Source organism: Hippocampus guttulatus, chromosome 8 (genome assembly GCF_054856545.1).
Source record: "Hippocampus guttulatus isolate MCC_2025c chromosome 8, RoL_Hgut_1.0, whole genome shotgun sequence".
Taxonomy (NCBI): Eukaryota; Metazoa; Chordata; class Actinopteri; order Syngnathiformes; family Syngnathidae; genus Hippocampus; species Hippocampus guttulatus.
This window is the reverse complement of record NC_141268.1, coordinates 13,999,170-14,013,513: the sequence shown is the minus strand read 5'-3', so window position 1 is coordinate 14,013,513 and position 14,344 is coordinate 13,999,170. Positions and strand designations below refer to the sequence as shown.

The 14,344-nt window shown below is 42.0% G+C and overlaps 1 protein-coding gene across 3 annotated transcripts in view; it reads right to left on the bottom strand.

Annotated features, from left to right (window-relative positions):
• itpr1a (inositol 1,4,5-trisphosphate receptor, type 1a) overlaps nt 1-14,344 on the bottom strand; it is a 57,076-nt gene continuing 42,732 nt past the window's right edge. For all 3 annotated transcript variants that reach the window (XM_086117931.1, XM_086117932.1, XM_086117933.1), the window contains 10 exons: nt 13,159-13,281; nt 11,181-11,356; nt 10,541-10,705; nt 9,971-10,160; nt 9,787-9,879; nt 8,458-8,597; nt 7,222-7,387; nt 2,336-2,496; nt 1,444-1,605; nt 1-1,181 (listed from right to left, as the gene is read on the bottom strand). In XM_086117931.1, the coding sequence (XP_085974057.1) occupies nt 1,095-1,181; nt 1,444-1,605; nt 2,336-2,496; nt 7,222-7,387; nt 8,458-8,597; nt 9,787-9,879; nt 9,971-10,160; nt 10,541-10,705; nt 11,181-11,356; nt 13,159-13,281 (1,463 nt within the window). In that variant the 3' untranslated portion in view covers nt 1-1,094. The remainder of the gene's footprint in view (nt 1,182-1,443; nt 1,606-2,335; nt 2,497-7,221; nt 7,388-8,457; nt 8,598-9,786; nt 9,880-9,970; nt 10,161-10,540; nt 10,706-11,180; nt 11,357-13,158; nt 13,282-14,344) is intronic.

Here is a 14,344-nt window from a genome sequence, read left to right as displayed (position 1 = left end):
TGTTTTACATGCTTGTTTATTTAAATAAACTCAAAAGAATGTACGTACAATACAGAAACAAACCACTTTTTCTAAAAGGTTTTGGTTAAGCAGCACTCCAAATTTCCTCTGAGCTACCCCCCGACATACACTCATATTCAGTCTTCTGGAGCTATCAACAAGTGTCCAAACAAACCAAAAAAAAATCAATGATATAGATCAGTGTTCAGGATCAAATTAATTAGAGAGAGGTGGGGGGGGGGGTGAAATATTTATGTGCAAATGATAATAATAGATCAAAACAAACATCGCTACATATTTTGGGAAAGGATGTGAGGCGGGGGCCTTGGTTCTTTCATTTTGCTCATCCTGTATAAAGCACGGCAACACTGCGGGAGTCACATGACTTACATGTTCTAAGAGCACTGCAGTCAATGATATTATTAAACTGCCCTGGAGGGAGTTGATAAACAAAAAATTTAGCATGTATATTCACTCTTTGTAAAAAAAAAAATTTAAAAAATGCAGTAAACTCTGTGATTTCGTTTCTTTTTTTTTTTTTTTAAATAAATGATCGTACAAACAATAATAAATATAAAAGTAGATCCCAAATCCCAAAACAGTTTTCCCTATACAGGCATTGCATATTGTGAAGCTCTCTTATTGCTTTACATTAACGTGCATGTAAATGTGAAATGTAAGCAAACCTATGTGACCCGAGTTTGCTGGAGCAACATGGGGGGAAGGAAAACCCCCGATACAAGGCCACATGAAAGGAACTCTCCCTTAGCGACCACTTGCTGTCAGAGTGGTAGAATGCCAAAGGGTAGCGCAGCTAAAATCAGTGTATTCATCTCCGAAACCAAACATGTTTGGCTTCCCAAGTCCTGAGGCACTTGATGGACACGACACACACGTTAAATACACTCCGCTGACAATGAGTAACATACTCCGGTAATTTTCGCTTCACATTTGCACTGTACTTGTAACTAAGAGTGCCTGGTGAAGTCATACAATCGTTGTACATCCTCAACCTAAATGTACGCCGCTAAGTGGCACATTTTGATATTTCTTTGTAAGAAATGGAAAAGGCGAAAGTACTGTGCAAAAGGACCTCAAGCAGGTTGCTGGGGGTTGATGTTCATGTGATGCGGGTGACCAAGAAGACCAATTCTCTGCTTCTGCTTCCTTTGCTCTGTCATCTACACAGAAAAATCAAAAGAACATTTTTATGTGTGAGCGGGCCTCACTCCAGGGAGGCCAGACGCTGAGGATGAACAGTGTCAGCCTACCGGCACAGTTGAATGTCAGCCACTGTATTTGTTTAAGCCCTTTATAAGCCTTTCTCATACGATATGATAGGGGATGAACAATTGGAACTTTTTTTGTCTTCAAGTTGAGTGTCACTGACAGCATAAACAGCAAAACAGACAAGGCACGCTTGACTGTCACTTCATTTTCTACCTGCTCCTTGAGCTCAGTCAATTGTCCAGATAGGTTGGCCACCAGCCTCATGGTGGACTCCAACTTCTCCTGGAGACTCCTGATTTCGTTCTGCTCGCCCTCTGCATCGCTGCTCACCAGAGACATGGCGCGCATCCTTGGAAACCAGTCGAGGTTGTGCTCCTTTTACAGAACCAGCAGAATTTATGAGTATTATTTCAAAGAAAAAAAATGGATCTCAATTTGGCATTGATACTCACTGGTCACTTCATTAGGTACACCTGGACAATAGTACGATCAACTTGTGCTGGTACAATAAAATGAATGCAAAAAAATTGCCAAAGAACAACAGTCTATCTTAGTTGACAGTCAGAGAGGTTGATAATGTGATTAATTCATTAAAAAAATCTGTTTGTAGGTTGCTGTGGTATAACGTTGCATTCCATTACAATGGGAGCTTTTTCCACTTCTAATTATGGCTTCATGAAATTACAATTGCTTGCGTTATTTTTATCAACTTCCTGTTTGTGCTGTTAAATACGATCAAGCGTGTATATTATCTGCTGAGATGAGCATTGAGCAACATTATTTTTTTTGTGTGTGTGCTGGGCAAGTGCGTGATCACCAGTCTGCGGTGCGATTGTTATTGGAAAGTCCGACAACAATAACAACAGGAAACACCCAAGACGTCACACTGCTATTTTCTCCACAATCAGCCCTGTGGCTCACGTACACAAATACACACAGTGGGAATCTGCCTCCATTCATGTAGATCATTTTATTGCAACATATGCCGGTCTTTAAGCAGCATGCAGCATCGAGAGAGCCTTGGCACACGACACAGCCCGTCCTAGTTTATTTAAGGAAGTTAATGTGCGGTTTGCGGGAGTGTCTGCTATTTAAGTCGGTTTACCTTGATCATCTCAGCCACGTAGCTCTCAGGGCCTGTGTACTCAGTCGAATCTTTTACTTTCACCAACACGATGAAGAAGAGGTAATGCCACATGTTGTGCTCCTCTTTAATGTGCTCCTCAAACGTCACCGTCTTGTTGTCAAATTTGTCCCTCTCCAAGCCTGTAGAGGAGGTCAATAAAGTTAGCCTCTAGGAACGGCTTTTCCTAAAGCATGCCTAAACGATCTCGGGTCAGTTTTATTGGATTACCGATTGTTTGAGTCGATCGTAGACACACTTTCAATCCAAGTGAAATATTTTTATGGCTTTTAAGAATCAAGACACTCAATCCCAGGTACGTATTTATATAGGACGTAAAGGGTAAAGGAGGTTCTGAAAATGGCCGGTACTGTATCTTTTTGTTGTAATAAAAAAATAAAAGTAAATTATCCATTCTGTTCTTCATCATTAATTTGCATTTGAGGTTGTAGCAGTACATCATTTTTCGAGGAAACCCTGACTGTCGTCAGTGTTTTAAATTACAAGAAAGTGACTATCACTTATGTGATAACACGAGTAACACACAAAAGGATAAAATGTTTTTTTTGTTTGTTTTTTTAAAGGCTACTGGATAAGAATGACGATAGGTTATGATCCATGAACTCACTGCATTCTTCACTTCAGAGAAGCATTTTTTTGGGACAATTCTATCCATGCCCAGCGATTGGCTGGCAACTGATTCAGGGTGTCCCCCGCCTACTGCCCAAAGACGGCTGGGATAGGCTCCAGCACCCCCCGCGACCCTAGTGAGGATCAAGCGGTTCGGAAAATGGATGGATGGATCTATGCTTCCAAATTTGTGAGAATCGTTTGGCGAACGGGACCTCTCTGTTCCACCATGAAAGATTCATGCTTGGATGAGTTGGTGTGGCGGAGAGTCCATCGAATGCCTTTGGGGGGAGACGAAAATAAAGACACACTGAGAGCGAGTAAATCGTCCATGTAGAATGGATTTGTCAAATGGAGTGAGTCTATTCCATCATCACTTCCTATGGCCTGGTGTCCAGTCCTCCAGGCCTTCCCCCAAAATATTCCAATATGATCTCCATCGAAGAGAAAAGAATGAAGGATGCATATGTCTACGTAACCACTAGATTAAAAAAATGTGACACTGACACTGCATGGCTGTGACTTTTGACCAAACGTGATTATTTATTTATGTATTTATTTTAATCAGAGCGCCTCAACAATCCAAGTCATGTGACTTGGCCGCCTCCAAAATTTCGCTCTTTGTATGTTTGATTTCTTTTTGGGGTTTTAAATTCAGAGTAAATATGTCAAATAAACAAACAAAAAATGCAGCTCCTTTCTCATTGGTTCTTGAAAAGGCTGACTCATGAAGACTTCCTTCCACCACCTCCATAATTCATACCAGTCTCACTCACACCTTCACAGGTTCATACACGCACACTTGCTTCTTAACGCTTCATTTTCATATCATATGTTTCAACAAAGCCCTTAATAACGGACGCTCATCTCTTTTTAACGTCACTCGAATATGTTTTATACGTCCAAAAAGGTTTTTCCAGATTTGCGGTATCGGTCCCAATAATCAGCGCGTGTGCATGTTCGGGTCAGGCAGCCAGGGCAAATGGTAAGCATATGGAATGAGAACAGCGTTATGTCACCAAGGCAGCCATCAGCTCTGACTCACTCATGTTAAATAAGGCCAGGCCACAGGGGCAGCTGCCGTCTCTATGGTTTCCAGAGGAACTGCGCGGGAACAGGAGACGAAGGGAGCCCATCGCCGCGCGCTCAAGTGACTCTCAGTCATCCTACTTGGTTTCATAAGACATCAACATCTTGCTCACAATCTCACCTTTGATATTTAGGTCTGTTGCGAATGATCATCAAGAAAGCCCTTGAGCAGATTCTTTTTTTTTTTTATATACTTATAGCCAAGATATATTATTTGTTGCAAAAGAAGGAACATGTCTTATTTAGTAAGAAGCGTGAGTCATTAGATACTCTCGGTTTCTGTTTTATAAGAGAGTTGAATGCTGTTCACCATGCTTCCGGTCCCACTTCTGTCCTCAACTTCAAGGATTACATTTTCATTAAAGCGGCTTTTTGGGTTGCTGGTTGTCTTTGATCAGCCATAAACCTTTTTTAAAAATGATTATTATTATTTTTTAATACTGGGTAGGTATTCTATTAAGAATGTGCCCCTTCAATTCTGGACTCCTTCACATTGAATTAAAAAACAAATAAACAATATAATAAGAACAAAGAATAAGAATAACATGTTAAAAGCCTTCAGATTGTAGCTTGTTTTTCAAAAGAATTCAGAATTTTATCAGAAAATACGGTTGTCAAGTTGAACAATTGCCAAAGATATCTAAAATGGGTCAAGAGGGGCGAGACATCTTATCTCCCTTGCCTTTAGCCTGTATTTTGAGTATGTATTAAGTGTTGACGATTGCATTTTCTGGCTTTGTGTGAGCTCAGTCTTTCACAAGTTTATCAGTGATAAATAGCTAAAGAGAATTTTTAAAAGGGGCGCTTATGACCGACGGCAGGACTCACGAAATGTAAGATTTGTTACATATTTCATAGTGTGGTCAAGTTGCATTAATTACGAACAAGTTAGTGGGATAACGCCTTTCTGCACTGACAGAACAACTAACTGCACAATCATATTACAGTGGTACCTCTATTTATGAAATTAATTGGTTCTGGAAGAAATTTCTTAACTATAAAATGTTATAAGTAGAGATGCGTTTTCCATGTAAATGCATTAACCCTTTCCAAGCCCCCCCAAAATTCAGACATAAATGCTTTCTAAAGCATAAAAATGCATCAAAATGTGTAACAAATACATGCTACAATTAGATTATTACAAAATAAATGAGACTTGTGCATAATGTAAAAAACAAAGAATAAAGAATAAAAATGATGGTCATTTAAATTTTAACTGCGTCCTCATTTTTTTTGCCCTCTTTAGTAAATGTTCTCTCTCAGAAGTGGTTTTTGCCTGGCGTTTTGTAAAGAACGGAGGGATCCAAGGACATTTGCTTTTGTGGGCTTTTAACAATCCTTCGAAAATGTCCAAGGCAAACATCAGCATTGTGAGCGATCGCCTGACTGGTGAGCACTTTTTCTGGGTGATTCGCATTTAAGTAAAATTATCGGAACAGCTCATGACTCGAGGGGCGAATGACGAGGACGCTGCATCAACACATAACGTGCCGATGCGGATTTGGAACTGGGAGTCGCGGCTTGGAGTTTGAAGCGGATTACGTGGGACAGGAGAAGTGAACTAATCTCTTTTCGTCAATGGACGCTACAGCTTCGTGTTTGCTTTCAAAACTTAGCTTGTAGCAGACGTGTGCACATTTTCAGCATGACGTCTCTGATCCACTGGTGAAAGGACACTTTGATCCTCTCCTCTTTCATCTATAACTGCTTCAGACAACAAAGTGTATGCAGAAAATTGGTGAAGATTGCACGACTGTCTGTCTCCTATCTGTTGTGTTGTGTTATTTTTGTTATTTTGACTTCACAATGGCGCCGCGTGAGTGGCTGCCTTTCCAGCAGCTCCTATATTTTGTTATTCTACTTCTTCCTTTCATAACTTTGCTGCTGTGAATTGGGAATTTCTCCATTGCGAGACCAATAAAGGTTTTCTTATCTATCTATCTACACCAGGGGTGTCAAACGTACGGCCCGCGGGCCGTGACCGGCCCGCAAGGGGGTTCAATCGGGCCCGCGGGATCATTTAAAAGTGAAAAAAAAGCATAAAACACTGAATTAATATTTTTAATAAGGTGCAATTCATTGAGTATCCGCTAGGGGACACGGTTCTGATCAGAGAAGAAGACAACAGCAGCCTTAGTCCGTCACTGAGACAGACCCATGGCAGCAGACGCTATCAATAGCACTCTCACATTCACACATTTAATAGCACTCTCCTTAGTTTGCAAGGTGTGGGCAGGGATTGCATTTCGATTTTATATGCACGTGTAAATGGTTTAAAACTTCCTTTCTTTATAAATCTCGTTTAATCTTCAAGTGCATGACTATATTTTCCAATACCAATTACTTGTTAAAGTTTGTACAATCAGTTGCAATGCATATACGTGAACGATAAAAGTAAATTGTCGAAGGAATTGCAAGGTGCTTCATGAAATGTTTTGTAAAAGATATGTTCATTAAATTTCAACATTTTCCTAATGCTCTTGTGCTTCTTTATACCAAAACAAAGACATATTGTTTTGGTTACTTATAGCAAAGTGCGGTATCATTTTAATGGTCCGGCCCACTTGACATCTCCCGAGGCCGTACGTGGCCCACCATGTGAAATGAGTTTGACACCCCTGATCTACACGCATGGACACATACGGTAGAGGCCCCTCTTAGCCAATGGGATGCCGGGATGATGCTCGGTAGCAGCCAATGGCAGAGCAGCTATAAGTATGTTGCGTTCAGGAAAGTCAGAGCTGCGAGTAGCAACCCATACTGTATTTTTACGTTTCGTATCTTGAAATTTTTTTCGTAACAAGAGGCAATATTTTCCTGTTGAGGCGTTTCGTAACTTGAACATTTGGTATGAAGAGTAAGTAGAGGTACCACTGTAGTTAAAAAAAAAAGTTTATCATGCGACATTCAACCCCTAAATTACTTGTGGAGCTGGAGGGGGAGGGGGGTGGGGGGGACCACCAGTGGAATTCGGACCACATTTCGAGAAATATTATCTCAGATGGCAACCGTTCACTCATTGATTTCGCAGGTGACAAATGTTTAAACCGTGACCGAGGTGTCTGCACTCTCTCGTGTGCTCCCGTCACCGGTTTCTCTTTCAGCGTTTGAAGCACACAGAGCGCAGAGCTCGGTTTAAGTGGTCTCACCACATATGAAGCAGGTGGTCTTCAAAACTTCTTCTTTCTTCTGCTTTTCACTCCTCAGGTCCGCAAAGGTGTCAATGATGACGCCAAAAATGAGGTTTAGGACGATGATGATAACCATGAAGAAGAACAACAGGTCGTATATCACTCTGGCTGCAAACAGTGGCTCCTGATTAAAAGACAAAAAGAGTGAAATGGGAGCACTGGGTGATCCAGGAGATGTCGATGCTGCTTATTTGTCGGCAATCGAGACAAATGACTTTTGAAATTACGACCATGATCCCATTTTCTATCGAGACGGTATCTTGTTAGTGTATGACCCAAAGGTCATACCTTTACGTAAGCATGCACAGGGAATGAGCTTAAAACAAGGTTGACCTTGGTCGTTATGGATGTTGAAACATAAGAACGAAGATGTAACCAGCTAGATGCAACAGATGGCGGAAAAGCCAGGTAATCTCTTCAAGACACACGACGCTAACATGTTATTAGCCAATTGGTTCTGAAAAACAATATCCTAATGTGCACACCGACTAAAACACATGCTGGCTGGTCATAAATTTGGGACCCAAAAAAACTCATTTTTAGCAACGCAAAATTTTGATCAATGCGATCATAGATGTACATACACTATGTATTAATTAACATGCATGTAACGTATTCATGATAAACACAGCCAACAGAGATGTTATATGAAAGGTCAACGACAAGAAAAAGTTGTCATTATAATGGAGGCAGTTATGAACTCCTGTAATCCTCAACCACGATACTCTTGTTTTTCGTGTTCTGCAAAGCGGCTCTTAAACGGGATCTCATGAGCAGCTTAATCCTGTGGGCCAGCGTGCAAAGATTAAGAGGGACAAGTTTGCTTTGTAGTTCCAACTCGTTCATGTGTTTTTGCAAGTGTGCCGTGTGGGTCACTTTTGTCAGTGAGCTGGTCTACTACCGGCAACACTTGATGGGCTAGTTTGTATTTTATGAGTACATGAAGTAAGTCAGCCTTCACATCGTCTTTTGAGTCTGAATTCAGTGGCAAGAGTGCGGTTGTACATTAACAGCTGCAGAAATATATGACCAAACGCCTGGCGCATTTGAAGCGAGAACTCTTCCAGGGCCAGCTCACATGACACGCACACGCACACACACACACACGCGCACACGCGCACACACACACACACACACACACACACACACACACACACACACACACACACACACACACACACAAACTGCACGCACCTCTTTAGAAGGCTTGCGGAGAACATCGCCTACACCCCCTCCGCTCCTCAAGCCGTGACTCAGAACAGTGACAATACACATGAGGAGAGAGTCACACGTCCGCTCCATGTCGCTATCCTGTGAATCGTCACTGTCCACATCTGAGGAAGCACAAAGGAGCCTCAGTGCGATCTGACAATTCCAACATGATAAGGCTAAAGAGGATGATTTTATGTTTTATAGAGGGGAAACGTCCGATTTACTCCACTTTGTCAAAATACATCAGCAAACGTTGGTCACGTCACCACAATATTTCTCAGTAAAATCAGACTGTATAACTTTACAAATGAAAAGCTCCTCCTATAGCTGCTATCATGTGGAAAAATTAAGACATTGATATCATTAAATAAAGCACTACTGAATACCGAATAGCCTTTAATCAGTTCTTCTCTTGGCTGACTTGATATTTTGTTTCAATTGAAAATGTGTTTATGTACAGTATTTCGGTTCAAGGTGGGGAGGAAGTCAAAACAAAAATGTTTTCTTAAGCCAGAATGTTCAAGCAAATACATTTTTGAAGGGTTTATCTAAACTGATAACGCTGACAGGTCAGGAACACAACTTGAATTTCAGCACATGGTCAAATGGTGATAGCTCACGAAAGACGCGTTTTTTTTTGGGCAACTCTTTTCATATGATCATGCAGTACTGTATTGATTTGTAGCTACTTCTGAGCGCGTCACAATAATTTGATGAAGTTGTGTGACCAGCAGGAAGCGCCCCTCGCAATTTTTACATTTTCACTTTTTTTTTTTTTTTAAATCACACCACAACTCATTGCTAAGCTTATTTTTGCTCACACGCAGCCCGGACGGAATTCCACTTCCACGTGCTGACATGTCGATGTCACATGAGTCAGTGAGGTCAAATGTGAAGCGTCCCGTGTCAAATGGCATGTGATGCGGATGTAGTCACGAGAAGGATCAATGACAGTGGTGCTACAAACCATACAAATCGCATCTGTTCTATTTTTACGACATCACGCGGCTAGCGTTTTGCTCGCTTGTGACCATACTCCTAAACACAAACTTCTTTCGACAACATTTCTCCAACTACCAACCGCACTGCATCTTTCTTGGCTGCAATAGCTTTTTTTTAACATTATTCACCTCGACATAAATTCAACAAAACACGGTAACCCACAATCGAAATTTCGAATCCATAAATTATGATTTGTAAATACCAATCGAATATTTGGTTTGATGAAAGTTTAGGATATAAGAAGAAAAACGTTTGAAGAGTTGTTGCTTAACAAAGAGCCTGCAGGAACCCCTGCTGCTGCGGTATTACCTTCATGCACGCTCCCGGCAGTGCAGTTTTCATCAACTCCAGCTTGACATACTCTAGTCGACAGAAACTCATTGGCTATGCTGGCTCCATTTTCTGCACAGAAGGTGGCAACAAATGTGAGCTAGCAGGATTCTAAACCACATCCACCGTGCCGTTCCGAGGAGAGTTTTAAGACTATCTTCACTTAGTGTCGTGTTGGGAATGCGATCCACTTCCAGGATGAAGTCATCTTTGAAGAAAATATAGCCGACGATGGAGAACAAGTAGACCAGGATGAGCGCGAGCACCGCGGTCAACACGATAGAACGTCCGTTGCGCGTCACGCTCTTGATGACATTCAGCAAGGTCTCTTCTCGATACACCAGATCAAACAACTACAAAAACAAAATATGTGAAATATAAGTGGGAAGGGAAAAAAAGCCGTCATACGACCATGTGGAACATTTTTCCCTTTTGCGTCAATGTGTCGGATGTGGAATTTTGGCAACAATATTCTGTCAGACTTTACAAAGCGCTGGCTCCTGAAAAAAAGAAGCCAGCCTGACACAATTAAACCTTCAAAAAACGGAAAAGGCCTGTCAGCGACAGACTGTCATGCCCTCAAATGATGGGAAGCCACAATTAGATTCTGCTCTTCTGCGCATGGTTCTTTCTCCTCGTGGTTTGGCAATGTCTTCATTTCTCCAAAGGTTAGGTGTTCAAATCAAAAGTCTTCTATATGCATGGGTGTGCACTGTGCAGGGTGCGTCCTCACCAACAGACTGTAGAAGAAGACATGAACAAACACCCCCAGGCTGCAGATGAGCAAGTAGATGAAGTGGTAGAGGAACTCAAAGTCCATCACCATGGCTTTGTAGCCCCGACTGAAGGTGCCACGGTTCCCCAAAAAACTCATCAGGAAGATGATTTTATTACACACCTGGAGGATAGATAGCATTTGTTATAAGAACTATTTGATGAAAGGATAGATGCTGACTTAATCTTGTTTCATGACATATCGTCATTCGAGTGAATGGGCTTTTTACAAGAGCCTCATGATGACCTCAGACAGGAACAACCAGCTGTAAAAGTACAACATTTACAAAAGAAAAAAGAGAGGAGACATAGTTTAAGACCCTGTGAAGTGGGAAAAAAAAGTTCTAAATTTGACACACCACAGAGAACAACCCTGGCAAATTTGAATGCTAAAATAATTGTCAAGACTTTAAAAATTGTGAAATATCAAGCCCTTGTCACCACTCTCAAATGCTGCGGGTGTGTCCACTGAATGCATGAAACCACGCCCTCCTGAGTTATGTATCATCTAGCGGTCTATACAAAGAAAGCGACATCTATTTGAAAAACAAAATGCAGTAACGAATTAGTCAAAGATGAAAGGGAAGCAGAAGACTCACATTGAAGGCCCCAAGGAGGAACAGAGTAGGCTCCAGGCCAACTGAGAAGATGAGACGGAGGATTGTGACGATGACAAGAGCTCGGATACCCAGCGGTTGGGGCATGATGATCACAATAATGAGTGTTGCCAAGACTCCCATCCACAGCAGAGCAGACAGGTGGGTGTCCAGCGTTCCTACAAGGGATTCATGCCAACTGATTTACCAAACTGCTGACTTGCTTCCAAAGCAAACTCCCTATTTGGATTAAATGTGCAGAGTCATCACAAGGAAAGGATGACATCGCAGTTTGCAGCTTGAAACTTGAATAGTTTAACACGCGGAACCGGATTTTACCTCGCAGGAAACCCCGAGGCCTTCATTAGCCGGACTGAACCCAACAAGACTCGCTTACATAACACCTAAATGCAGTTGATGGAACGATACACACATTTTGTTTCAGAGCACTTGAGCGTGTGGGATGGGCTTTTTTGTGAGACGACAAGACCAAGACACGTCACCACATGATGCGGGCCTGCCGAGACTGCATTACATACAAAGAAACGGGTAAAATGGGGCATGCCTGAAGAAAATAAAAAATGTAAAAGCAGATTGGTCAACCCCCCACCCCCTTCTTTCCTTCCTCCTTGGCTCTCGCGGCCGCCTTCCCCTCCTCTCCTCTCCTTCTCTCTCCCTCCCAACCCATGTAGAGCTCATGTGACAGGTGCCACTTACATAACAGCCATCTCTAAAAATACTTTGGCTGAAAGATTCATCAGGACAGAACAGGGAGCTACACACAGCGGCGGAGATATGACAGACAAAATGAAGGCCATTTACATGCGCTATTCATAATGACATTTGCTACATTACGCTTTTCTAGACGAGGCAAGAGGTTGTTTGGGTTCAAACTTCAGAGGCATCAATTAAATTGTCATCGAAGAATGTGGCAAGCATAGTGCTTGCAACACTTGTTACGTTAAGCCAAGAGGTTCGTCAAAAGCCAGTCAGGCACGCAAGTACGGATGTACTGTATGTATATATGTGCAGCAGCAGAACACGGTGACCTAGATCTCCTGCTTCTATAACTTCATTGTAAAAGCCCGTAGCAATGGAGGACAGATTATGTGCACGATATATATGTGTGAGTGTGTGTGTGTGTGTGTGTGTGTGTGCGTGTGTCTATGTGTGACGAGGAGCAGGAGGGCAAAGGATGAAGTGCCATAAAAGTGCTCATTAAAACCGACCAAGGGAATATTGCCATTTCACGTGATGCTTGGCGCTGAGGGGGGAAACACAGTCAGACGTTACTCATGTTCTCTCTTGAACTGAGATCAAAACAAGCAAAATACAGACTCCAACATTCACACTTCCAAAGACGACGACTCCTTCGTGACTCAAAGCGGTCTGGAAACTAATCTGAAGGGAACAAGTTTGTCTGTGTGCAAAGGGTGGGTCTCAAACAAAGACAGGGTTATTCGCAGGCCACGCTCTTTTAATTCCTGGTCAGGTGATACAAGTCAGCAGATCAGAACTTTAGGGGAAAAGCAGATCAGTGGGTCAAGTGCTCAGGAGGATTCATTTCTGCAGTCTTTCTCTGTGGGTGGCTATACGATGCGATTTGGGAAGGCGGCAAATGTTTTTGTTGTTCAGGTTTGGAAGAGGATCTAAAAGAAAACACTTTGCAGCGAGATAACGCTGAATTGCCGGCATCGTTTGTCATTCAGAGACACTTCTCATAATGAGAGCGGGCTGTGGCAGCAAAAGCATGCCACGAAGCCGCTATCCTTCCTGTTGTGCATTATTGAGCACATAACCTCAGTGTGACCCTGGATTGTGGCCAAAAGTGAATATTAAAAGCTTCTTTAAATCCACATGACCGCGCCAATTAACCAAATGGGGTCTACATCACTTATTTCGCGTGTCGAGGAATGCAAAATGACATCCCCGGTGACATTTGACCGGGTCAAGTGGTCACACTCCGGTTTGTATGACTGACCTCCATGTATCCCCTCCAACGGGTAGAAAAAGCAGACGAGCAGGTTCATGAGCACAGCCAGATTGAAGGAAACGTTGCTCCAAACTGAAATATTTCTGGAACACCAGTACAACACCGGCTGGGCTGAGAAAGAGAAAAGGGTTACGTTTGTGAGTTGATTACTCCAAATCAAAGTGACTGCGAATAAAAGTTTTGTTTTTTTTTGTCTCTGCCCAATCTGACTTTGGCCTTTCACCCTTCACAGTAGTAACAGTAAGCACACATTCGAAGTGATACTGGTGCAAATGCGTAACTCAGAAGGAATTTAACCTGGAGCACATCAGGTTACATTTTTACCAACTCGCCCACGGCTGTCCAATCAAGTGGATGTGACCACTTGATTTGTTGTGACCAAAAAAAATAAAAAATAAAAAATAAAAGTTACAAAATGGAAAATGGCACAGAAGAAGCTTAACTATAGTAAGAGATGATGGCGTTAAATATTAGGACCATTTGAAGTGAATTCCAGTGTTGGATGGAATGATAATGGGACACAAGTAATTTTATCTCGCATTGGAGTTGACAGACAAGCACGGCTTTGTGTACACGGTATGCAGTCTTGAATGTGGATTCGAAATGTGACTGAGTGGGTGCAGGCCTGTATTTGTATGTTTGTGTATTTGCGCAAGCAGCATGTCAGTAATGATTCATAAGGTTACGGTACAACTACTTTGCAGCACCGAGAATTTGGAAAGTCCCTGTTTCAATTTTAGACGGGAGAAATACGCAAATGCACTTTGCACATGCACACAGAGGAGAGACTTGCATGTTCAGACTTGCATGGAAAATATAAATGATCGAGGACTCAAGAATAAGTGTAGTCCAAACCCCATACATCCGTTTTCTATTCCGCATGTTGCACCTCTTTTAGCTAAAGCACACGATAATGTAGTAGGAAATCAAATGTAACGCAGCATTACGGTTGGATGGGACTGGACAATTTTCCCAGAAACATGAGCATGCAAGTTAAAAACCCTCACTGTGACTCGCTTAAAACCCTTCCCAAAATTAAATTCCTCAGACATACGCCCCTGAAAACGTCCTATGTTGCCATCATTTCACAGTGGCCAATGCACAATATTATCCTTCGTAAGAATAACATTGATGAAACAATTTTTTGATCAACAATAAAACACACCTCCTCATT